This window comes from Cibotium barometz, chromosome 1 (assembly GCF_041138505.1).
Source record: "Cibotium barometz isolate CiBa-2024 chromosome 1, ASM4113850v1, whole genome shotgun sequence".
NCBI lineage: Eukaryota > Viridiplantae > Streptophyta > Polypodiopsida > Cyatheales > Cibotiaceae > Cibotium > Cibotium barometz.
In genome coordinates this window covers 45,219,502-45,245,831 of record NC_141046.1, presented here as the reverse complement: position 1 = coordinate 45,245,831, position 26,330 = coordinate 45,219,502, and the positions used below count along the sequence as shown (strand labels likewise).

Here is a 26,330-nt window from a genome sequence, read left to right as displayed (position 1 = left end):
GACTAAAGTCTTCAAACAGGGATTAGAAGAATAAGACCAAATCTAGTAGAAAGCAAGCACTAGAAGTTCTTAGATTAAAGAGACAAAGTTGTTAAGCGATGGAAGAATTGTTCTCTCACACATAAGAAGAAATGAATCCATGTATCCCCATGGGGTGCACCAGTTCTTTATCAAGGGTTGAATAATCAGTTCACCATCAAGAACACATATGTTGAAGCTACCAATATTTGGGAACCCTTTGACGTCATCACTAATACCAGTGGGTTCACTTTGGTGGAATCCTAATGCAGGAAGGGTGCACCATACTATGTGTATCAAAACTTAAGGCCGCATGAAAGGAACTATGACATCCGTGATTTAGAGTTGCTTACAATAGTGCACACCTTAAAGCTTTGGCGACACTATCTTTTTGGGCAGACGTTCACTTTGGTAACTGATCATAATAGCTTGAAGTCGATTTTAACTCAAATATGATCTTAACATGAGACAACGAAGATGGATGCAAACTCTTCAAGAGTTTGATTTTGAGATCAAGTATAGATTAGGAAAAGAGAACGCGGTTATCGATGCGCTTAGTAAGAAAGCCTGCTTACTCCCACGATAATTGTAATTTCAAATCCTTTACCGACTGAGATTAAGGAGAAGCTCCGGTTAGATAAATTCTTCACCCCTTTTATTTCCTTGCTTAAGCACGGAAGTAAGGTGGGGTGTAGTCTATGACGTGTATGATCCCTTGGACCTTGTAAAGCCTGGATAGTACTCTGTGGCATGGGCGAATGTAATCTGACAAAGCATGTAATGGATGTATGAGGAGAGGCATCTCACTTTGGCTCTAACTCCCTAGGTGCATCCGAGCATGGTCTCCCAGTGAGCAAAAAATCTCCAATAGGTACAGACCCACGCATCTCTGGTCCTCATAATACATAACCCGTGAGAGAGAGCCAAATCCGTCTCAGAAGAGAATGAAATCTCCCCCAAATCTCATAGTAAGATGGGCATCTAAAAATGTAATACTCCTCTGTTGGGGGTGGAAAGCTTCTATAGCACACGCAAACACAAGTCAATGGAGCTGTACGAAGAGAGAGAGAGAGAGAGAGAGAGAGAGAGAGAGAGAGAGCGAGCTCGTTAGCACACAAAAACGAAGATGATTCTGTACTATAGAGAATTTATGATAACCAAGTACAAGATAAGATGTGACTCACAGTCACACAACTCATTTAAAGTGTGTCCAAGCACGGGAAAAAAACTTCATGTGACTGACACGAGTAAAAAGTGGTTCGGCCTAGTATTAGCCCTAGTTCACACACCACTACCATAATTTCTACAAATCCCCCTTGTAGTGATGATATGAACATGTATAGAGATCATGTGGCTAATCAATCTCGAAATGAAACTAAGCCCAAATCTTTGCAAAAGGCTATGAAGTCTCTCCCTGACATAATTATAATGCACCTCTATGTGCTTTGTGTAAACATGAAACACTGGGTTCCTCGCAACTGTGAATGCACTCTTAACTGTCAATAAAGTTAGAAGTACTCAGCTTTACAGCTAGAAGTGGCCTCCACCATAGGATGCTTCTTGCTAAGCCATGATATGCATGAATCACCAAGACGAAAGCAAAAACTGCTAGTAGACGCTCATGTCATAACCGAGGCAAAAGCCAAAAACTGCTAGTGGAAACAACTAGCCCAATCGGAACCACTGAATGCATGTAGTTATGAATCACCTCCCTTGGGATAGAGCAATCCAAGGTACTAAGTACCTTACAAATAACAAAAAACTCATTTGACAACTTGCCAATGCCTGCTACCATGACACTGTGCATAAACCTCCTCAATTGTGAGACCCCAAACTGAATGTTTGTCCTCATATTGCGTAAGAATATCACCACCAGCCTGCTAATACACTGAGTCATCAAAAGGCTCAACTAGATCTTGGAGACTAAGTCTAGCACCGCTCTCCACCGGTGTAGCAAGAGGCCTGCAATCTTCAAGATTAAACCTAATAAGCAGTCTCTGTATGTACTTCAATTGCAACATGACAACTGGATGCCCAAGTAGTAATGCAATGTGCCCAAATCTGTTATCTCAATTGACGCATGTAATTCAGCCTTGAGTGCTGAAACCTTATCCTCATTAGAGACTATAAGCAACATCTCATCAACGTGTAGAATGATGGCCAACAAATCCTTTTTCATCCTCTTGACATAGAAAAAAGGAAGGAAAAAAAATATATTAATGTCTATAAAAGACTGGAAGGTCTGTGAGACCAAAAGTTACAATGAATCCATGAGTAACTAAATCATGGAATAACAAACTGAAAATAAAACAAGAACTAAACTCAAACTGAAATATCACTCTCAAACAAATTCTTTGATTAAAAGTTCTTCATTAATGAAGCTTACGGAATGAAAATACAATATGAAAATGCTTTCTCTCTCTCTCTCTCTCTCTCTCTCTCTCTCTCTCTCTCTTGTTGTCTATCTCTCCTACTCTCAATTACATGTGCTACACCTAGGCTCAACTGTAAAAGTGCAATGCATCTCATAAATAGAGATACAAGTGTGTGGCAGGGTCAAATATTGGGGGTAGTTGTCGCTGATGGGGCAATAGGCTCCCTATCTGTAAATCTGGATAATCTAGAACTCTGTGAGAGGCCCAAACCCCTCCTGGAAAAGACTGGAATCTCCCTCTGATCTCATAATACACTATGCTCTCTGTCTCCACTTCCAGTGTGCATAGCAAGCAGATCCTATCCTCCTTGATGATATGTGTTGCTCTCCCTGTCTCCACCCTGAGCTGGTGAGATGAAACTCTGATTTGGCCAATAGCAATCCTCATGGCATGTGACATGTGCCTAAGCATGTAACGGGGCTCTTGAATAAAACCACCTGGCCTGAACTGTAGGCAACTATCACGATAGAACTGCATCTTAGTGCCAAGCTGTTGTGGTGCTACCCATGTGATGTGTGTCTCTAGTCTAGATAGATCTGTATGGATGAGATGATTAATGTCATGGTGGGTGAGCTGGAGGAGAGGAGCATCAAGGCTGTAGTGGAAAGGAGGTAACCGGTCTATATGGTGGGTGAGCTTAGGAGAGGAACATTATGGCTGAAGTGGGGAAAGGAGGTAACCGTTCTATATGGAACCCATGTGCCTGAAACCATTGTGTGACCCTGGCGTACCAAGTCCGCGTGTCCTGCCTCTGCTAGGTGGTGGGATGACTCGAGAGCCAACCTGGGGAACCTATCTCTGCTCAAACTCTAGACCCTCTGTATCTGTATATATGTGACTGTCTGGAACAGGGCATCCACAACTAGCCGGAAAGGCTGCAAACTCTGCTAGAATAATGACATGAGGCACTGATGGTTTGCTCCGAATACATCATAACCTGTAGCGTCTCCACCCTCCTCCAATCCTCTCCTAATCATACGCGAATACATCATATATATATATACCTAGATGAATCCAAGAACATGCCCAAATTCACCTTTTAGGAACGTGCATGTTATATACTCACGGTAGTAACCCCACAAGACTATATAACTATCAACTCCATTATGCATAGTATGGACTAGATACTATGACATCCCCACTAACGTCATCAATGCCCTATAGCCTCTCCACCCTCCTCCAAATCCTCTCCACCAAGATTGGGACCCCTATCTCTCTCTCTCTCTCTTTCTCTCTCTTAAGCCATGACCAGCAGTATGAGCGAAATGAATTGCTCAAGACCTTTGGCTACATAGGCGGCTAGAGGGTTGTTATCTTGTTTGACAACGCGGCAGTACAGAGGATGTGGTCATAGAATACGCTGCTCGGCGAGCCTGCTTCTCATTGACCTCACAAGAAAGTGGAGGGATTTAGTGCGGGCATGACAATGAGCATGAAGTTTGAAGCTTGTCGGGCTAAATTAGTCATACAGGGCACAAAATTTGTGCGGGAGTTCATGGTTGCCCTTCTTGTAGGAGCAGACATAATCTTAGGGATCCAATGGTTTCACAAGTTTACCCCAGACATTGATTGGGACCAGCACACGTTCGAAAGTATCAAAGGCTCCAGTAATCATTAAGTGTGAACCCAGGATACCTAACTTTCCAGTCATTAGCCATCTATAGGCTAAAAGGGAGATTCGGAAAGGCGCACAATGTGCGGTGATCTACGTTCAGACCACCCAAACCGTGACTGGTGCTTCGAAGAAGAACAAGACCCTACATGACCGGTTCCAAAAGATTTTTCTTCGGGACAATTTACCTCCCAGGTTCCCCCCATCTAGACCAGAGGACCATAAAATTGAGCTCCTCCCATGTTCTGAAACCCTCAGTAAGTTTCCATACCGCTTGACCAAGGCCATGGAGACAGAGTTGGATGGTCAACTCCAAGAATTGTTACAGTCTGGTTTCATAAATTCTATTGATTATATCTTAGAGAGACTAAATGAAGCACGGGTTTTTTCAAAAATTGACTTCAAAAATGGCTACCATCAGGTGAGAATTGTGGACAGGGACATCCCCAAAACCGCATTCCGAACTAAGTGGACCCACTACGAGTTTGAGGTCACGCCTTTTGGATTAACCAACGCCCTAGCTACATTTAACGGCATGATGATGCGTGTTTTCAGGGACTTGATAGGAAAGTATGTCTTCATCTTTTTGAACGACATATTGATTTTTTCAGCTACTTAAGAGTAGCATGACATTGACGTCGATAAAGTGATGAAGTTGCTAGAAAGCAACGAGCTTCATGTCAATGAGAAGAAATTGGAGTTTTATTTATATGAGGTTCACTACCTCGGATATATAATCAGTGCCAAAGGCATTCATTGGACCTAGCAAAAGTGGCAGAGATCCTGAACTGGGAGATTCCGGAAACAGCATGATGTTAGGTTGTTTGTGGATATTTGCCATGCATATACCACCCACATCGACAAGTTTTTAGACATTTCGGCACCTTTGACAAATTTACTAAAGGGTGTCAAGACTTGGACACAAAAGATCAAGATGACCCCTCGGAGTTTGCAGGCTTTCAAGGACCTAAGGTTGCATTATTTGAGGCTCCTTGTTTAGCATTATCCTCCTGGGATGACCCATTTCAAGAGATCACTGATGCAAGTAACATTGCTATCAGTGGGGCAGTCTTGCAACATAATGGACATCCAGTAGCTTACATGTCCCATAAGTTGATCCCTGCAGAGAAGAACTGCTTGGTTTATGACCGGGAACTCCTCGCGGTGATAAAGGCCCTGAAAGATTGGAAACATTTCCTTTATGGGCACGACTTTGAGGTTCACACAGACCACTAAGGTTTGCGTTGGCTTCAGACAATGCCAAGCACAAATTGGAGTGACCACGTTAACGCCACTAGAGCTAGATTTTGTAGCAGTTTGGTGGTATGCTCGAGTATCTTCCAGGCAAGACCAACCCAGTGGCCAATGCCTTGAGCAAGAAAAGAATCATGTCCCACATCTAGTTCACTCAGTTGGAATTTGTTGGTACATGACTAGATGACATGAAGTGTAACTATTTGGTCTTCCTAACTCTATTCACATGCTGGAATCCTTGCCCGGATACTAGACAGGTGGAAGAAGCCATGGAGACAGGGACCATAAGGTTTGCTCATGAAAAAGCACCAGTTTTGGTCAAAAAGCAGACAAAAGTAAAAGCCAAACTAAGTTGACCGCGAGCCAGGAGCAGAGGGAATTGAGCATGACCAAAAAGCAAAAAAGATGCTTTTTTCAAAAAGAAGCTCTAGGGCCAAAAAGCAAGGGCCTAAAGCTGGAAAAGCAAAGCACAAAGAACTTTGGAAAACCCTGGCCATATTTGAGTGATAATTTATTGTAAAAAGAAAAAAGGAGGAAAGCAAAGTGAAAAAGGCACAGCAAAAGCATGGATAGCTTTCTAGCAAAAAGCAGCGCTCCCCTCTAGTATAAAACTCACATGAGCCTCTCTTGAGCATCATCATCAAAAGCATGCAGCTCATCATCGTTGAAGTGTGGGAGTTCATCATCATCGTCGCCACCACCGTACCGCTATCACCGCTTGCTCGTCTATCCACTCCCGACGACTGGCCCGCCAGCACCACCTGCTGACTAGCGCCTATTGCTTCCACCTGCGCCAACAAGCACCGTTGTACGCCTGCTGTTGTGCACGCCGCCGCCTACCACCTAGCTGCACATCGACTGAGCTATTCAACACCGCCACCTACTGGAGCTGCCACCGCCTGAACCATTGTCCACAGGCTAGAGCTGCCATCGCCACCATCTGTGCCAGCCAAAAGCACCTTCTGATCTGTCCGTGATGATGTCGCCTTTGCACCACCTGTCATCTGACCGCCTGAATTGCCCACACCTGTCAGCACCGCTTGGCTGCTGTACGACTATCTGCGCCGCCGCCTACTGTGCACTGGTGCCACCGTACGCTTGTTGCCTGCGCCTACAGAACCATGCCGCTGCTGACTGGACAGTACGGCTGATGTTGCCGCCTGTACCATACTACCACATAGACAAGCTCCGGTTCATACTCATATGTGCGGATTCTTCTTGTAGATTGTTTTCTACTCCCGTTTGGGCAACAAACTTACAGCTAAACACCATAAGCTTCGTCATCTACATGTATCACCTACGTACCTTGTTTCCGAGTTGGGATTCGTTGGATTTGGATATAGATTTGGTAGTAGCCCAGTGAAAGATTCTTGTGGGCCATCCCCGTGGTGTGCTCAACATCAAGAGATCGTGCCTCGACATCGACATCGACTCCGATTTGGGTTTCTACATCGGCATATTTGTTTGCTTTTGCATTCATTGATGTATTGATCCTGGCTTGCAAGCCCGTGGATTGTTCCTAAATATATTCCAGGAGAACTCTCACCTGAGAGACCTGCAGATCATAAGATCGATCTCATTCCGGGAAGCTCGACTCCAAATCAAGCCCCTTACCATGTGAGTGCTTCACAACGGGAGGAGATCATGAATCAAGTGAATGAGTTGCTAGAGAAGGGCATGGTCCGACCTATTCACTCTCTTTACTGCTCCAATTTTGCTAGTGCAAAAGAAGGATGGTTCTTTCTGCATGTGTGTGGATTATCAAGCATTGAATAAGGTTACCATAAAGAATAGATACCCTATTCCAAGAATCGATGATATCTTGGACACACTAAGTGGAGCTTCAGTTTTCAGCCGGATTGATTTGAAGAGTGGGTAGCATCAAGTTCAAATTGTACCAAAAGACATCTCCAAGACAACATTCCGTACCACTTTTGGCCTCTATGAATTCTTGGTCATGCCCTTTGGTCCAACCAATGCACCGGCTACCTTCAACCGAATGATGGATCTAATTTTTCGCCAACATAGAAGATTTTGTGGAACTTTCTTTGATGACATTATTGTCTTTTCACAAAATGAAGAGGAACATAAGAAGCATTTAACTGTAGTATTTCAAGAGTTAAGAGCACATAAATTGTACATAAATCCAAAGAAGAGTGAGTTCTTTTTGCAGGAAATCAAGTACTTGGAGCATATCATCCAAGCACGTGTACGGATATGGATCCGGCCAAAGTCGAGGCCATTGTGGAGTGGCCAACTCTGAAAGATGTCCATGAAGTGAGAAGCTTCCTTGGACTTTGCTCATACTACCGGTAGTATGTGCACTATTTTGCACACATTGCTACACCTCTGCATGACTTGTGCAAGAAGAGAGTTGTTTTTAGCTAGACTCAGAGAGAGGAGGCAGCCTTCAAAAGGCTGAAAGAAGAAGCCAACAAACATATTGTTTTGCATCTTAAATAAAGATTTTGTGGTACATTGTGATGCTTTAGATGTAGGCATAGGTATTGTTTTGAAGCACGAAAGAAGATCGGTTGCCTATGAAAGCCGAAAGTTACATGAAGGTGAGAAGAACTACTCCACCTATCAAAAGGAATTGCTTGCAATGGTCCATGCCTTGACCATCTAGAAGCATTATCTCTTGGGCACTACTTTTGTGGTCAAGACTAATCACCAAAGTTTGAAGTACTTTCTTACCCAAAAGAAGCTATCATCTATGGAGATGAGATGGGCAAACTTCTTGTCCATGTTTCACTTCACAATGGAGAGCATGAAGGGCAAAGAACTCTCGGTGGCTGATGCTTTGTCTAGAAGACCTAAAGTTGGTGCCATCTGTTAGCACATTCATCCCCAGATTATGCTCATCATTGGAGTCCCCTTTTGGTCCCTTTTCATGGCCCTTGGTTGTGGGCTGGCCACCCTATTTTTGTATATTTTTTCTGGCATTTTTACCAGGTCGGGTACTTCATTGCCCAGTCGGCCAGCTTCCTCATGTCCAGTCGACCAGCCCTACTTACCATTTGATTAGTGACTAACCAAACCCACGTGGAAAAGTATTGGAAGGCATCTGATATAAGCCATCCTTTTGTGCTTGACCCCGGGCAACAACTACCCAAGTGACCGGATGGCCACAGGGAAGTGTTGGGTGGGCTTCGATGATTGGCACAAAAAGATCATCACGTAACTGACAATCTGAACGAGGGCGGAACGCTTCCACACGTTGACTACCTCGTCTAGTACGTTGTTTCTTCTTCCTTCCGGAAGAGGGGCCAAAATCAACCTCAAATGTGACCTGAGCGACATTGGCCGAGGGGTCGGGATGTGGTGTAAGAGATGACCAATCAAACATCTCTTCCAGGGTGGATAAGGAAACTGACTGGGTGGGGGGGCCTTGAGCGACTTGACCAGTGGGTCACCACGGAGATGTCCAAGCCAATTCGTACTATTGCCTTGTTGTTGGTTCCTTGGTGGGGAACCCTGCAGAGTAGGTCTAGATTATTAACCCCTCTTGACCGACAATCAGGGGCATTGCTGCCACTTTGGTTGTTTTAGCGATTCAAGGTTAATGGAGTTGTTACCTCTATTTTCTTTGGCTTTAATGCCACACTCATCATCATGTCCAGGCATTTGACAATGAGTGCAAAATCTATTCTTTTTGGGAATATTCTGCTAGTAGGGAGTGGGTGTTGAGGCAGGGTTTTTGGAATCATTATTGTTAGCTTGAGATTTGCCTTGATTTCCTAAGTTATTGTTCCCCTTCCCTTGCTACCCTTTTTGAATAGAGGTGGTATTGGACACAAGGGCCCCCTCTTGAGTAGAGGAGAAAGATTTCTTGGAATGAAACTGGGGATACAACCGAGCAAAGCGCAGGAGTTGGCACTCACACTCAATAGAGGTTAGGCATAGGTGCTAGACTAATGGTCTGTGTGACAAAAGTAAAGAAACTAGGAGGCAACTTGTTTAATAAAGTGATAACCTAGTCTTCCTGAGACTTGGTGGAGCCACTGGTGGCGTACTCTACGTTAAGGCGTCAGTATTCAACAACCTTGACGGTCAGGTCATCACTCTCTTTTATAGAGAAAATTTGGATTGATGCTCAAGATCAATGCGATGCGTGTGATCACGTGCTGAATCTCTCTGCAAGGTGTGCGCATCTGTCAGAGACATAAGAGAACTGCTGGAGTTGTGAATGAAACTCTGGTAGAAGGCCTTGCATAAGCTCCACTATGGTAGTGGCATTCCCATTTGCAAAAGCTTGTGTTGCGGCTTCAATCCATTGGAATGCAGGAGCGGACTTTAGAAGTTCAGTGAGAGGAGCAGCTATTTCGGAAAATCGATGAACCTTTGTGTGATAGAAGTTGGCAAGTCCCAAAAAAGAACGAATATCATGGCTGTTTGTGGGAGTTGGCCAATTGACAATAACCTGTATTTTCTTTGGATCCACGGAAATACCGTCTCCTGAAACAACATGTCCAAGGTATTCCAAGGATGTCTTGAAGAATTCACTTTTGCCTGGATTAATATAAAGAGCATTGTCTCGAAGCACCTGGAAAACGATCTTAAGATGTGCCTTGTGGTCTTCCATATTACGACTGAACACTAGGATGTCGTCAAGATAAATAATGACGAACTTGTCCACAAAAGGATGAAAAAGATCATTCATCAGACTCATAAATGCTGCAGGGACATTGGTTAACCCGAATGGCATGACCAGGTACTCGTAATGACCATATTTTGTGCGAAAAGCTGTCTTATATTCATCACCTTCGCGAATGCGAATTTGATGATATCCAGACTTAAGATCAATTTTGGAGAAGACCTTTGCATGGAGCAATTGATCAAACAATTCATAAATGCGTGGAAGAGGATACTTATTCTTGATAGTTAACTTATTAAGGGCACGATAGTCGATGCAAAGACGCATAGACTTACCCTTCTTTTTCACCAAAAGCACTGGAGCTCCAAAAGGGCTTTTACTTGGTCGAATATGTCCTTTCTCCAAAAGCTCAGTAAGTTGTCGTTGCATCTCCTGAGATTCCGTAAAAGAAACTCGATATGGAGCACGAGTAGGTGGAGCACTGCCAGGAAGAATATCAATAGCATGGTCGACTGGTCGACGAGGTGGGAGGACCGCAGGAAGCTCCTGAGGAAAAAAATCCAAGTATGAAGCAAAGAAAGGTTGCCTGAGATACGTCACCTTCGTATCTATGTCCTCGGGAGGGTCGTTGGCTGAATAGACCATTAAAAGTGCTGAGGAACAACCACTCTTGCGGACCCACCGTTTCACTTGAAGAGCTGAAAGGGTTGGTGTAGAAGGTTGGTCTCTGATTCCTTCGAGAGCCACAAGCATACCATTTTGAGCAAATTGTATAGAATGGTTCCAGAAACTGATCAGGGGATCATATTGATACAGCCATTCTTGACCAAGGATCATATCATAATGTGCCAAATTCATGACTTGGAAATCCAATTTGTCACAATAGTGCTGAATTCGAAAGGAGAGGTGTTTGGCAATGGTGTTACACGAGGATGTGGAACCATCGTCAAGCTCTACTTCATAAACAATAGTACTTGGAGAAGTTCGAATCTTCAATCTCTGAGTCAAGGTGGTTCCCACAAAATTATGAGAACACCCACTGTCAATGAGCACCTGAATAGGGTGACTCGAAATAGAACCTTGAAGAACCAAAACCTGAGTAGACCGCTGAGGCAACGGTGAAGAGGCAGTTTGTGCTATTAACTGCACGCTTTCCTTTGTCAACAACTAGGGGTTTCTCCTCAAGAAGTGGGGAGTTCAGCATTAGAATTCTGTCGATGGGTTGGTCTTTTGGGGCACTCAAACCAACGATGAGGTCCATTACAAATTGTGCACAATCCCGTCTTTTGTTGATCCCGTCTAGAAGAACAGTAGAAGGACGAGGATTGCGAGATTGGTCACGTCTTTGGTCCCGTCCACGATCCGAACTGCGTGGTTGGAAGGAGTGAGAACGTCGGAACCGGAAAGAGGACGATCCTTCTGATCGGCGAGGGTGTTGAGAATTATTCCATTGGGGATTAGGCCGGGAGGTAAAGAGCCAGATGACTCTCTGCGACTATCTCGGCTCATACGAGATCCATTGGCTTTCTGAAAGTCATTAGCTCGACCGGAAGAGGCCGAATTTCGAGAATTAATGTCTGCAACACGCTCGGCATATCGTATGGCATCGGCAAGATCGACAGGATTATATTTCTGAACATCGGCACACAGTGTGGGGTTAAGCCCTTCAACGAAGACAGGAAGTTCGTCCGCTGGGGACAAAGAATCAATCTCCAGTATCAAGTTGGTGAACTGGGAGATATAAAAGGCCAAGGAACCAATTTGGTCCAAATGGCATAAGCGAGTACGGGCTTGGAAATCTGCATTGGCAGGTATGAACTGCTTACGGAGGACCCGCTCGAATTTTTCCCACGTTGTAACCGTTTTTCCAGAGTGCTGTCGTCGTTGCCACCATAATAAAGCAATGTCTTTGAGGATAGATGTCGCAAAAGTCACCTTTTTGGAGTCAGAAAGGGTCATGGTTTCAAAGTATAACTACAGTTTGTAGAGCCATTGGTCTAAGATGCGCTTATTGCGCTCACCACCATAAGAGTCAGGGGATTTAATTTCCAATTTCTTTGTTTTACTGGCTTGTAAAAGACGATAAAGAGTTTTAAGATCGTCACCTTCTATCTCGGAAGGAATGATGTCTTCGTCTGATGGTACTATTGCTTAAACATCTTCTGTTGGTACGGAGCTTGTGTAGGAGTGGCGATCCGTGTGGAGCTGCTGGATCTGAGAGGCCAAGGATGCCATAGACTCCTGGGGTTGCTGTTGAACTGCTGCTGGAGTTGCTACAAAGCTGACTGCCATTCCGGAGGGGCTGGTATGTCAACAGGTTCTGCCATGAGAGGAGATGTTGATGTAGAGGCTTCAGAGTGATGAGGCTCTGGGGATTTTTGCTGTTGATGACGCCGTTGGGCTCTAGTAAGAACCATCGGCTGGAGGGTGCGGCATCTGGAAATCCCGAGAGGAGAGGCTACATACTGGTGAAGCGGCTATAGACCATCCAGTATAGTAAGGGCGATCCTCTGGGACTGGGCTCGCACGAGAGTCTGCTACTACTGGAGAAGAAGGTACGGGGGTAGGGGCAGCTACTGGTGTCAAGGGTGTATACTCCGGTGTAGAGGGGTGCACCGTGAATGAAGATGGATGAATGTCCTCAGAATAAGTGCAATATTCATGAAAAATGATACTACACTCGAGGAGGATAGCGCCCAGATAAGGATGACGCCTGAGTATAAAACAATAATGATCCAGATCCTGTGCAGAAGTACGAACACGGATCACCCACACGTCGAATTCTCGGAGGTGAGAAGTCCGTGTGGCTATCTGTATGCGGTAATGAGTGGGCTGGAAAAAGGGGGGCACACTCACTGGAACAAGGGTTGGGACTGGTGGAGAAACACGGGTAGGAGAGGGCTCTATGGACTGAGAGGGTGTATCCTGTAAATAACTGAAGTCATAGGTTTCCTCTGCCACCCATAAGCCGTCGGAGAAGAGGGTAGTGTGTGTCCACGTGATCGGAGAGGTGCTTTGATCCCGTAAAAAGGGGTATTGGCCCCAGAGGAGTGGAGAGCCCGCAAAAGAATGAAATGGCGGGTTGCTGATATGTTAACACTCCACATTATGTAAAATGTGTATACCCAAGAAAATGGAAAAATCACACCTGAAGGAGGTTGCCATAATAAATAGTTTTGCTAGAGAAGAAGCACCAAGGTAGTAGCTGTCAAGCCGCGGAGAACACCAACATAGACCGCAGGAGCCTAGCAATGAAGAAGGCTGCTTTCGAGGAAGGGAGGCGGCGGCAAGTTGGTGCGCAGAAGACCAAGGCAGGCGCCGTTTCGTAGGAACCCGTAAGGTAAGTTTATGGTTTTTTTTTTTTATGTGCTGGTCGGCTGGCTGTTGGGTTCTCTCTTTTTTTTTTTTTAAATGCGCTGGTCGACTGGCCGTTGGGTTCTCTTCTTTTTTTTTTTTTAATGCGCTGGTCGACTGGCCGTTGGGTTCTCTTTTTTTTTTTTTAATGCGCTGGTCGGCTGGCCGTTGGGTTCTCTTTTTTTCTTCTTTTTTTATGCGCTGGTCGGCTGGCCGTTGGGTTCTCTTTTTTTTTTGTTTGTGCGCTGGTCGGCTAACGGGTTTCCTTGCGCTAGCGGGTTGCCTTTCGTTGGTCGGGTGGCCGTTGGGTGCTGGCTGCCGGCTGCTCACGTGGCTGGTGGAGGCCACGTGTATGGAAGGCTTAAGTATAAAGCCTTAAATTATAAGGCTTTTTTTTTTGTATAAAGGTGACGGCCTGAATCGCTTCGTAGAGGCGCCGCTTCGTAGGGGTGCGCCGCTTCGTAGGGGCGCCGCCAGCAAAGCGAAGAGGTGGCGGGTTGTCACTATTCGGCGGCGAGGAGCTCTACGGCAACTGCATGAATCAAACGAGGGGCTCACAGCCTGCAGCCCACGAAGCAAGGAGGGGGGTGTTGCCCCAAATCTGCCATTGCTCCGTAACTCCCATACAACACATGTGTGGGTTGTCAGGGGGGGAGAACGCTGAGTGAAGAGGCTAAGTGGCCCGCAAAACCCACGGGGGAAAAAGAAATAAATATTTTACATCACCATGGGCAAAGCTTTACGCCAAGTCCACCATCGCTCCGCTGCTTCCATACAACACTGAGAAGAGGGGTGGACGAGGGAGTGCCGCGAAGAGGGTGAGGGCTTCACAACCCACGGGTAGGGAAAAAAAAAATTCTCTGATACCACTGTAAAGCTTTTATAGCTTTATTAACATGATTAAGACTTAATTAATAAACATAAGACAAATGCTGATAGAAAGATTGAGTTGTTTGCATTGAGACAGGGGCCTTTCTTAAATAGAGGCCGAAAGGGTATAAGTGAAGAGACACATCCCTAGGAAGGGGTGTGGCTCTTGAGTCAACGGTTATGTCCTTTGGACTTAGGGGTGTGTCTTTTAATGAATAGACATGTCCTTTGATAGTGACCCATGTGTAAGGGTGTGACCCTTCACAGGTGTCCTTTCAGTTAATAAGGGATTAAGGAATAATTAAGGAGAGATTAAGAGAGTTAGTCACAATCGTGATAAGAAAGCTCTACTGTAGCAGAGAGGGCTGCTGTCCCATAAGCTGTGGTAAAAAGCTGATGATATGCTGATGTAAAAATGCTGATGATGTGCTGATATAAACGCTGATGATGCACTGATGTAAGCGTTGATATACTGTAGACGGAGGGCTACTGCAGAATAGTAGCTGTAGGTAAAAACGCAACCTGAAGAGGAAAAGTAAACCAGCAGCAGCAGTAGGAGAGGATGTGCAGCCAGTAGATACGAAAACACCAGCAGCAGCAGAAGGTAACCATGCTGCCTGTAGATGAAGAAACACCGGCTGCAGCAAGACTCGGAGTTGTGTGTTCAGGTTGTGAAAAACGTTGATTTTCTTATATATGCAGTAGGACTGCTGGTCGGTCAGTGTAAGCTGTCGACCAGCAGCAAAGACAAGAAGAAAGCCAAAAATACCCTTTTGGGCTGGATAAAAAAGCAGGTTTGGGCATGTTTTCACACATCAAGTTCACACACACAAGTTCACTTGAACCTTGTTCACATGCTCCAAAGGCAACTGAGAGCCTTAATAATAAGTGATCCAATTTGTTTTGGAAAATGTAAAGACAAACATATGTGTTCACACATGGGTTCGCTGCCCAGTTTCAGCCAAAATGCTTTTGTATTCACCCATGGTATGAGGGTAACCATACCCGAGCTCACCAAGAAGCTCAAAATGGTTCTGAAGTAGTGTGTATGGGTGATGCACATGCAAGGTGCATGCGCATGGGTTGGTTCCCACCCGAACATTTATGTTCAAATTGGACTCAGTGGTTCCACTCTGAGCAAGTGGGCTCAAAATGGACTTCGTGTCTAGGATGGTAGACACATGCACACACATTCTTTCGTTACACACTCCAATTTCGCATTGAGGGGGAGTGTTGAGTGACGCGTTGCACGAGGGCAATGCTAAATTGTATGGGTGATGGGTGAGTGAGATACAATGTGGAAAAGGAGTTGCCACATGGCATGATGACATGTAAAGGAGATTGGGTCAATGGCTATCTATATTAGAAGCCTTTCATTTGTATGGTTCATACAAGATTTGTACCACGTGCCAGGCTTATGCACAGATTGCATGACATTGAGGTACCCGAGGATATGCAGTGGGGGATATATGCTTTGTATGAGTCTGTGACATGCAGAGTCCGAGCTCCAGGCGGACTATCTGATAGGGTGACCAGCACGATAGGGGTGAAGCAGGGATGCCCGCTATCGCCCACCCTCTTTGGACTGTACATTGATGCGGTCTCTGATTATGTAGACAGATTGGGAGGCCCAGGGGCATGCTTGGCAGGGATGTTGATACCCATCTTGTTATACGCTAATGATATTGTTCTAATCTCAGACTCTCCGAAGGGATTACAGAGACACCTGGATGCATTACAGGCTTTCTGTGCGGATAGAGATCTGACAGTGAACCTTGGGAAAACCAAGGTTATGGTGTTTAACACCACACAAGCATGGGTGACGAGATCAGAGCCTCAGTTCACTTTCCGAGGGGAGCCGGTAGAGTACGTCAGGGTCATATGTCTACTTGGGAGTTACTTTCACATGACCGCGTTTCTCCCTGAAGGAAGCAGCAGCAGCTAGATTAGCTCAAGGGCATGCAGCCTTGGGGGCACTTGAGAGGCACTGTGCACACATACAGTTTCAGGAGCCACCCACCAAATTGTAGCTATTTGATACGCTTGTCACACCGACCCTCCTGTACGGAGCTCCAATTTGGGGGCCCAATATACATCACATATCTCAGAGAGGGACAGATGAGGGATGGAGGCAAATGGAGAGACCACTGATTATGATGATTGCCTGCATGATTCGGAGCAAATCAACAGTACCAGATGAGATTGTTCGGGCTGAGTTGGGTGCCCCACGAGTAGTAACCGAGGCCCTATTCCAAGCAGTTACCTTTTTACAGCGGCTATGGGAGCTCCCTCAGTAGAGGTACTCCCGATTAGCATTGACCTCATCCATACAGTTGGCAGAGGATGGAGATACTCATTGCTGGTACGCTCAGATGAGATCATGGTTTGACCTACATGGTTTGCCGATAGAGACACTACCACCCTTTCAGTACAGTCTGGATTGTCCATTTTTGGATCTCACCTGCTCAGAGCAAAACCGCGTGATCAGGATGGATATCATCAGAGTGGACACAGAGAGGACATGGACTAGCCCCCTTGAGCCCTTAGGCACGAAAATGGCTCATTACAAGAGCCATTTTCTACACCTCTCCCCGGATGATTTTATCACCCGCCCGGCGTACATGGATGTACACCTATCACATGGAATACGTTGTGCCATTGGATAGATCCGGACCTCATCACACCAGCTGCGGATTGAGACAGGGCGATATGTGCATCAGATCTTGGATGACCGCATTTGTTAGCTATGCTACCAGGAGGTAGAGACAGAGGAACACTACATTTGCCAATGTACAGTCTATTATGAGATCCGAGGGAGATATCAGTGCCTCTTCCGAGAGGGTTTTGGGCCGTTACGCAAGGTCATGGAGTTTGAGGATCAGAGATGCCTGGGATTGTTTCTACTTGAGCTCAGGAGACACAGAGAGACCCTCTTGGTAGACAGAATGCCGAGCCATGATGTACCTAGATAGAGGACCCTGACAAATTTCTTCGGCACCAGCACCAGCACCAGCACCAGCAACCCAGCCCACACACCTCCTGATACCTCCTCCATTGGGCCATCAGGGCACCGACCACGCTCCCAGGGAGTCACCACTGATAGAGCAGTTATCTTATGTCGTGCTCGTCGGCCACGCCCACCAGGATCCCGACCACGGCATCCTCACCATCACCAGATCAGAGCCATTATTGCTCAGCATCGGAGGCGCCTACCTCACTTCTACGACCTCTCCATTCTAGACAGCCCCATGGCGGCGATACTTGATCTAAGGATAGGGCAACACTTCAACTGATCAGCATACATGGATCTACCTGATATACATTTTTCAGTATTTTCTACTCAGTATCATCTCGGAGTCTTACAGTTCTGTTCTTATAACTGTAGGACAATCAGTTTATTGTACTTTTTAGTCTCATTTAGTTGTTCTCTTTGATGAGACACCAACTTCAAATATACTTTGGTCTCATAGGCCATTATGGCCTCTTAGAGACGTTAATATATCATTTCATTTCATTTGTCTCTCTCTCATGGAGTTCTTGGTGTGGTATAATCCACCTTAGTTATGCTTAATGTCTATGTTGCTAATCACCACGATCAATCCCATAGTAGGAATCTCAACACAGCAACCCCTTCTTGGCTACGTTTTCTTCTCTAGTAGGCACATATAACTTGCAAAGGGGGTATGGTATGGCTAGTTTCTTTGACGCATCTTGGTGCCTATGGTTGACACTTTCTTTCTTCTGAGTTGTGTGTTTTTTTGAGATTTGAGCTTGAGTACGACGATGGCTACTTGACTATGCTTCATATATTTTATGAGTCTCCCAGTTGGATGAATCCAACAATAGCTTGTGGAAGGTGAAGGTGAAGATGAAGTCAGCCTTGCATGGAGTGGATCTCTCGGATTGGCTAATCACAGTTGCCAATGCCATCCCCCCTGCCCTCTCTACAGTTGGTGTGACTCAAGCACAGGTTAATGCTTGGGAGGCAGATGATCATCGTGTTTTCTCCTTTCTAATGTTGAATTGTCAGGATTATGTACTCTCATGTGCGTACATCAGATGCGGCACATGAAGTTTGGAAGGCCCTTTCAAATCTTTACAAGATTAAGTCTCCGGGATGGATTTTGGCTTTGGAAAGTAGCTTATGAATCTTTCAGTTTCCGCCTTTCCTTCTTTATCTGCTTTCATCACGAAGATAAAAGATCTCCGAAACGAGCTTGTTGTATGTAGCAAGGATATCTGTACTCAAGATATGGCTAGTCGGCTTCTCTCCAAGCTTCCAAAGAGGTTTGATGCTTATTTTCAGTCTCTTGTTTATCGCCTTTATGATCAGCAGGCCAGCAAAGTTGTTGTGAGCCGAGATGTGGTGTTTGAGACGAGACTCCTGCATCTTCAAAGGGGGGTGATGAGCCTCCTCTGCCTCCTCCTCCTCCCCCTACTTTTCTTACACCTCCAGCTGTGGATTCTCATTCGGATGATGATGATTCTGCTCCTCATCCACAAAGCTCGAGCAAACTGGTGCTTGGATCAAACAGTTCATGATCCTAGGTTGAGAAAGCTTTCTTATGCTCCTCCGCCTGGTACTCTCAGGTAATCTTCCAGAGTTGCAAGGAAACAAATTCATGAGGGCAATTTTTTTGTTAACTATGCTCTTATGTCCTCTATTATTCATGGTCCATCTAATCCCACTTCAGTGGACGAGCCTCTTTCACATGAGGCCTGGCATCATTGTGTGCAGGCAGAGCTAGATTCTATCAAATGGAATGGCACTGGATTTTGGTACCTAGGCCACGGCAGCAGCGTAACTTGTAAGGTGTGCTATGGATCTTCAAAATGAAGTATCAAGCTGATGGCAGCTTGGGCAAGCACAAGGCGAGGTTCGTTTTTGCCAAGGGCTATGCTCAACGCCTTGGGGTCGACTTCGACGAGACCTTCGCTCTGACGGCTCGGATGACTACCATTCACACCGTTCTTGCTCTTACAGGACATCATAGATGGCCCGCATTCCAAATGGATGTCAAGTCAGGAAGTGTATGTTGATCAGCCACCAGGATTTGAAATTCTAGGAAGACAGGACTAGAAGAAAGCACTGTACGGTCAGACGCAGGCTCCGCAGACTTGGTACAAGTGGATTGATGAATTCTTTCAGCCTTGTACGGTCTAAAGCAGGCTCCGCAAATTCAAACCTTTATATCCTATTTGAGAGGGGTTAGTTGTTATCATTGTGGTCTATGTTAATAACCTCATTTTTATAAGTTCTTATTCTGTGAGGATCCGTTTGTTAGAAATTATGCATCTCAATGTATTTGGGGTATTGCCTATTTAAGAGGTTTTATCCATTTATCTCTTTTTTAGTTGGTCGTGGGCAGTCGGCCAGCTCCTAGGGGCAGTCGGTCATAATCCCTGGATCTCTCTGAGAACCTGCAATACAAACAAGCCATGAAACACAGAGAAACGCAACAAACTCTAACCCTAGAGAGCAAAGAAGAAACATATTTGGGTGTAGGCATACTCACCCAACGCCACCCAACCATGACAGTCGTGAGCGAGGCTCACAATCTTGGCCGTCCCCACCAAGCCACAAGCTAGAGCGTCATGCCCTAGTGAGTGCCCTGCCATCATCCTCATCTAGCGTCCCATACCACCTGGGGTTGTCCTCCAAGGACAACGGCCTCCTATGCGATGGTGCTCCCACTCCACGCGCTCTGCACTCTTGTGCTCCATCTATCGGTGTGTGCCCGACTAGTACCCCTCCCCCCAATAAATAGAGCCCAAAAAGCACACCTTATCAATAGCGGACCAAAAAGCACATGTCCACCCACACATATCACACTCTAGCTCACCAATCTGCCTGCCCCTAGTGTGCACGTGACAGGCCAACTTCCCATCATCACTAGAAAAGGGGCCCTCCCATATTCACTTGATCATCCATCTAACCTATTTGACAGGCACATGTTCTACACCATTTGTTGGCTGATATTGCCATTGTAAAAGCCTCTTGCTACATAACATGATGCTCATTGCCTGATATCTCTCTCTCCTTTGCTCTCCCTCTCTCCTATGTTTTGCTTCCGCATTGTGCAACCTTATCATGTTATCAGTCGCTTAGGTGACTGGCACTTCAAGGCGGCGGCGGCGAGTTTCCTTATGGCAAGAAGTTCAACATTTTGGGAGCAGAAGAAGGCTTGCGTTTTTTGCTACATATGCAGCAGAAGGCTGCGTTTTGTGCAATTTTCCAGGCGGCTGTGTTTTCCTCACCACTTGGTTGCTGCGTTTTCATCCTGAAGGCTGCATTTTTCACATTGGTGGCTGAGTTTTCTTCTCGGGTGCTGTGCTTCAGCTTTGGTGGCTGCGTTTTTTGGTGGCAGCAGCTCTTTCTCCCCTATGCTATCTTCTCCATCATCCGCCGTTGGTGGTGCGTGGGCTGCGTTTCCAGCCCTAGGCAGCGGTGGAGGCGTTTCTTCCCATGTGCTTCAGCCTTGCCTTCGCTTGAGAGGGGCCTATCGGTCCTGTGCTTTCGCAGTGTTGGCATTTGGAGCAAATCTCTAGATTGCAGTTGGTGGTCCTCCTCTTTGCGTGTGGAGCGCCACAAACTTGTGGCATCTGCAGCCTGCCTCTTCTTCGATGGATCTACCTCCTTTGTGGGTGTTTTCCAGCAACTTTTGGTGGACTGTTTGCTACTGTCCACCCCTTTCTCTCTCAGTTTTGAGAGGGGGCTGCTTGTTCCTCATACCTCGTTCCATTGGAGAAGTGTTGGAGATTGCTTGTTGATTGTTCAGATCATCAGTAGCACTAAGGCTTGCTTGCATAGGTGTGCTATTGCTGTGGATATGGGTTCCCTCTTAGAGGAGGCATCTATCCTTGTTTCTCAAGAGCAGGTAAGGTTCCTTCCTAGTGGACTGGATCAAGCACTCGCTACAGTGCAACAAACAGGACGGTGTCACTGCTACTCTTCTAGAAAGCAGGTTCATTTGGCCAAGGATTGCAAGACCAAAGGTACAGCCCAGGCCATACAGTAAGGCCAATCAATGTTTGGTGACGACAATCGGAGCAATATTGGTGAGCTAGCTGAGCATTTGGTTCGGTAGCCTCCCTTGGGAAGCTACAAACGGGTGGCTAGTAATCCCCACAGCAACAGGTTGGTTTCTTTCCTCTCTTTAGTGTTTGTTTACACTGTGTGGGTGAGCATAACCCTACTGTGACCTTAAGGGTGGGATTTGAGCTTAACACTTACAATTGGTTCCAAAGCTTAGAATTAGCAAAAGATCTTATTTCCCAGCATCTTGTCTGTGTTTGGCTTGTTTGGCTGGGGAAGCAGCCCGTAGAATCAAAGCACACCCAAGTTCTTGCAAAAATTCTTCTCCAGCATCCGTAAGTGTTATCTCCCTAATTCGGGTACAATCAAGGGAGTATCGTATGATTTGGGGAAAGGCCGCTGTTATCACTTTTTTCACTATGTCTACAGATGAGCAGATAGCAGCCCTTGCTGAGATGCTGCCACACCAGATCGCCACTCTTGGCAACAAAATGGCTACGCTCTTATCACCAGCCTGGACATTTCCTTGATTTCAAAAGTGGATGGGCTCTGCTGGATTCCAGGACGCCCATAACACCAAGTATGTACACGTTTTAGGAATGGGAGATTTATCCAATGAGCATGGCACTGTTTGCCCTGTTTTGGTGCCTGGTGAGCTTGGAGCAAGGCCTCCATCTGATTATTGAGGGTAGTCTGGTTATCAAACAGTGCTGCTAGCATATTAGTCAAGGCTGCCATCTGCTCATATGTGGCCATGAGTGCAAGAGTGTTGAAAACTGAAAATGAGCTAAGGGTACTAAAAGAGAGCTTTGTCCAAACTCATCTTTCTCTCGAGAGTCTATGGGCTGACCCTTTATCAACACATACAGAATGCTTGAAAAGAAACTTTTGCAGAAAGCTCTAGGCTCTGATTACCAAATGTAAGACTCTTGGCTAGATGCAAGTGATTAACGGTGCAACGGAGGTCTGAAAAGGCACAAACGTAAGCATTCGAATAACATACTCCTAATCTCTATTTAATATGTGCTCCAAAATACAAAAGATTGTTCTCAACTATGACCATAACCATAACAAAAGGTGGCCAATGCAAATGTAGCCCAAGTTGATGAAAGCACACATGCTTTTCCCAAACGCTTGCTGACTCCCTTTTTTTCCCGCCTTCAACACACACTTGAGAGCTCCTATGAACTCCTTGACAGCTGCAGGAAGATTGATATCTGAAGTTTTGGGGGGAAGGGGGGGGGGGGCGCGTGGCGTGTGTATTTATAGACCCCTCCATGGCAGGTCAGCCTGCTACCAGACCTGGCCAACTGCTGCCCAGACCTGTTTAGTGCCCACTGGCCGCTGATTGGCACCCATCTGCAGCTGTCTGGCACCCCCTGCACATCCTGTGGACAGCCCACCCCTGATGAAGACTGCTAGTGCAGATGCGTCACATGTAACTAGAATTCAGCAAATTTGATACTTGAGGCTTTTATGCTTTCTTGAGGTAGGAGATCAACATCATTGTCCATGTCAAAAGAATGCGAGACTTATCAAACCCCTCACTGTGGACACATAACAACTACAATGCTTCAAATACTCGACTATGTCATGATTATGAACACCTGGGTGCAATCATTTACACTGTAGTCTCACATCTTTGTACCTGAACCTGCACACTGAGTGTTGTTTCCTTGAAAAATAAAGGCATAACTCAGCCATGTCAAAGCCTAACTACATAGGGCAAAATCAAATAGAATAGCCAAAAAAATGTGTAATCAATCCCTGAATCATCACAGAACAAATGCAAAAAGAGAAAGATGTCATTATAGACAACCTCTTCACTTAGCAGCAAAAGGCCTTACCGCTGTTACTTCGCTCCCTCAAATCCAGACAGAAGGCACCAGTCTGAGAGTCATGAACTGCAATGAGTGTGAAAAAACTCCTCATTCAATGGAATGAAGCATCACAATCTTTATTTTGCAAGTGTGAAACTGGGAATTCACCTGTTCACCAAAAGCTAGTGGGTATGCATACACAAGCCCCTCCCCTTGAGGCATCATGCTCTTTTATCTTCATTCCTTTGACAACTGTGCTTCCATGCTCCACCTTCCTGACAGAGCCAAAAAAAGGCAAGCTAACACAAACTATAAAATAACCTAGAGGGAGAGGGAAAGAGAAAATTTTTAAGAGAAGCAATGCTACCCACCCTTTTATTTCTGGATAACTGCAATGAGAATGATGCAACTTGCTGTATACCTTCTGTGATTCTTTAGTCCTGAGCCCTTTAACCTGCTCCCTTATCTGCATTTCCATAATTCTTAGGATCATTGATGCCATGTAATTCCGATAAATTATTGCTATCATCCAAGATGTAAGCACAATTTTCCAAAGGAGTAAGGGCCTCAATCCCCAGAACCAGTCGCCCACTGATGCTGACCTAATCATGTCGTTTCAATTCCCTTTGATGTTGCAGGTGCAGCCCCTGTGTACGTTTCTGCCTCAAATATCCAGGGCAGATTCCAGCAATAACGAGCCAATTGAGTGTGCATGCACCTTGTAGTTCTCCCATATATGGATACCATAGAAAATATTAGCAGTAACCACCTGAAAGATCTGAAACAGGGACACAATGCACGGAAAATCCAGAGTATGCTCTTTCATGTAGCACACAGTGACAAAATCTCCACAAGAGAAAATTCCACTACAGTGACAAAATCTCCACGAGTTGTGCGTTGAAGGCAAACTCAAGTAGGACCCTTTCAGTGTGAATAGGCAGGGTAATCAGCAGTAGTTACCTGCCATCTTGCCTCTATACGCTTTCTGAAAACTTCTGGCATTGCATCTCAAGCAGTTAAAACCCATCAGAAAAGGAATGCAAAAGCTGCAGTCAATCTTTTTAAATCAGAAAGCACCTTACATGCAGGGAAGTCAATACCAAGCCTGGAAACAAGCTTGCTTGTCTTTCTCTAGCACCAACTCAAAAACTATTTATGAAGAATAATCTGAGGCCTTCAATGCCTTGTTCAGCTCATCTAGCTTGGCGTCAATTTCATTTCACAATGTGTTGCTGTTGCTGCTCCTGCACCTCGTTATTAATCTTCCCTCAAGCCTTCCCAGGTTTATTAGGTGCAGCTGCACTTCTGCTCAGCTCTTGCAATCTGTAAACATCTTCCCACATTCCAGCCTTGGCATAAACGTTGGTCATGAGCACATAAGCAGATGCATCAGAAGAATTTAATCGAACAACTTCATTGAAGCAATGCCTTGCCAGATCTGTGTGTCCATAGAGTCTGCAACCAGCAAGCAGACACCTCCATCCGATGACATCTGGAGAGATTGGCATGGTTTGAAGCAAATAAGAAGCCTCATCTAAAGAACCTGCTCGGCAGAGCAGGTCTACCATTCCATTGTAGTGTTCAACACTCCGTGTGATGCCATGGTACTTCTCCATGGAATTGAAATACTTGTGGCCCTCTTCCAAGAGGCCAGCTTGGCTGCATACACTGAGAATACTTGTAACAATCATTTCATCCGGTTCCAAGCCTTGCACTTGCATGTCTTCAAGACATGCAAGTGCCATCTCAACATCACCATAACAGGCGTATCCCGCAATCATTGTGCCCCATAGCACCACGTCTCGATCAGGTACACAGTCAAAAACTTTGGATGCCTCTTCGAGGCCTCCACATTTGACATACATGTCAAGAAGAGTGCTCCCAATCATTGTATCTGACTCATTACCATGTTCCACTAGCATATGATGCACCAGTCTACCCTGTTTTACTGCTCCTATGGTGCTGCATGCTTGCAATATGCATGAAAGCAGGATTTTATCAGGTAGGATGGACTTCTCTTGCATTTTTTCAAAGAGTTCAAGTGCATGAAGGCCTTGCCCATGCTGAGTATGACCTTTGATCATAGAACTCCAGGATATAACACTTCTGTCCGGCAATCCATCAAACACTCGCCGTGCTTCATCTACACTCTGGCACTTGGCATACATGTCAACTAGAGTATTCCCAACCATAACATCTAAGTCAAGTCCACTTCTGATTATCCTGTCATGTATGTGTCTACCGTGCTTTATGCTTCCAGGGTTGGCACAAGCCTTGATAATGCTCAGAAATGTGACTTTGTCTTCTGCAACATCATGCCGCTGCATGCTTGCATACAGAACAAGAGCCCTATGACTTCTACCAAGCTTGGTATGTGCTGCTATGATGGCATTCCATGTAAAAACAGTTGGCTTAACAACTTTGTAGAAAGCTTGGCATGCTTCGAGCAAGCTCCCACAAAGGGCAAAGAGACGGATGAGGTGATCAGCAAGGACAGGGACTGAATCCAGTTTGTTGTTGATCATGAGGAAGTGTACCTGTCTGGCAGCTTCCAAGTCTTTCCTTTGGGTGCATTGCTGGAGAAGGCAGTAGATGACGTCCCTGGGGATGGCCTGACCTTGCTGGTCCATGAGGCATGCCATGCGAAGGGCTTTCTCTAAATGCTTTTGATCCTTGCACAGCTCCATGAGGTCTCTTTTGGATGTAAAACTTCTTGCCCATAGCTTTCTCCGAATCATATTTCTCTGCAACCATCCTTCTTTACTGTCATTGGGAAGACTCATTTGGTATCTCTGGCTTCAAAGGTTTCAACCTTGGTGAAGGTAAGCAACAAGGCGTTGGGGAGGGGAGACTCTTTTGGTATTCTTTGGCTTCAAAGTTTCAACCTTCGTGAGACTTTTGGGCGGAAGGTAAGCAACAAGGCTAAATGAACCAACAATAATAGTTTTTGCACCCATTGGCATAAAGGGATTATAGGTGTAGCCAATCACTTGTTGCCAATGGCAGCAAGTCCATCTTGGCTACTACGTATCGTTCCAAAATCAAAGGGTAAATAATAAAGAGACTAAGGTTCTTGAGCTTTTAAAAACTCCAGCAATGAGCAACAGGTTTTAAAAAACAAAATGTCTCAAAGAAGCAATAGCAAAAATCTCTCTCTCTCTCTCTCTCTCTCTCTCTCTCTCTCTCTCTCTCTCTCTCTCTCTCTCTCTCTCTCTGTGTTCGCTGCACGCTTCGCTTCGCTGTTCGCCCGCTTTGTTGTTTGCAGTTCGCTGTTCGCTTCACTTTCGCCCCACCCGCTTCGTTGTTCCCTGTTCGCTTCGTGCCTCTATGCATA

At 45.6% G+C, this 26,330-nt stretch overlaps 1 protein-coding gene across 16 annotated transcripts; it reads right to left on the bottom strand.

Moving 5' to 3' along the window:
- Positions 1-1,543: 1,543 nt before the first annotated feature.
- On the bottom strand, positions 1,544-25,913 carry LOC147642054 (pentatricopeptide repeat-containing protein CRR2, chloroplastic-like). Of its 16 annotated transcripts, none has more exons than XM_086802306.1 (4): positions 23,368-25,913; positions 23,165-23,271; positions 23,024-23,066; positions 1,546-2,200 (listed from the first exon to the last, which is right to left on the bottom strand). In XM_086802306.1, exon 1 carries the CDS (start codon positions 25,777-25,779, stop codon positions 24,265-24,267), a length of 1,515 nt encoding a protein of 504 aa, XP_086658432.1. In that variant the 5' UTR covers positions 25,780-25,913; the 3' UTR covers positions 1,546-2,200; positions 23,024-23,066; positions 23,165-23,271; positions 23,368-24,264. The 16 variants fall into 16 exon arrangements, with proteins under 16 accessions (XP_086658436.1, XP_086658432.1, XP_086658410.1 ...); XM_086802284.1 differs by having other exon boundaries at positions 1,547-2,200; positions 23,024-23,080; XM_086802273.1 differs by lacking the exon at positions 1,546-2,200 and adding an exon at positions 22,159-22,892 and having other exon boundaries at positions 23,024-23,080.
- Positions 25,914-26,330: the final 417 nt, after the last annotated feature.

What these genes read in the sequence shown, in the direction of transcription:
- LOC147642054 (XM_086802310.1), bottom strand. Translation starts at nt 25,779, where the DNA reads ATGAGTCTTCCCAATGACAGTAAAGAAGGATGGTTGCAGAGAAATATG.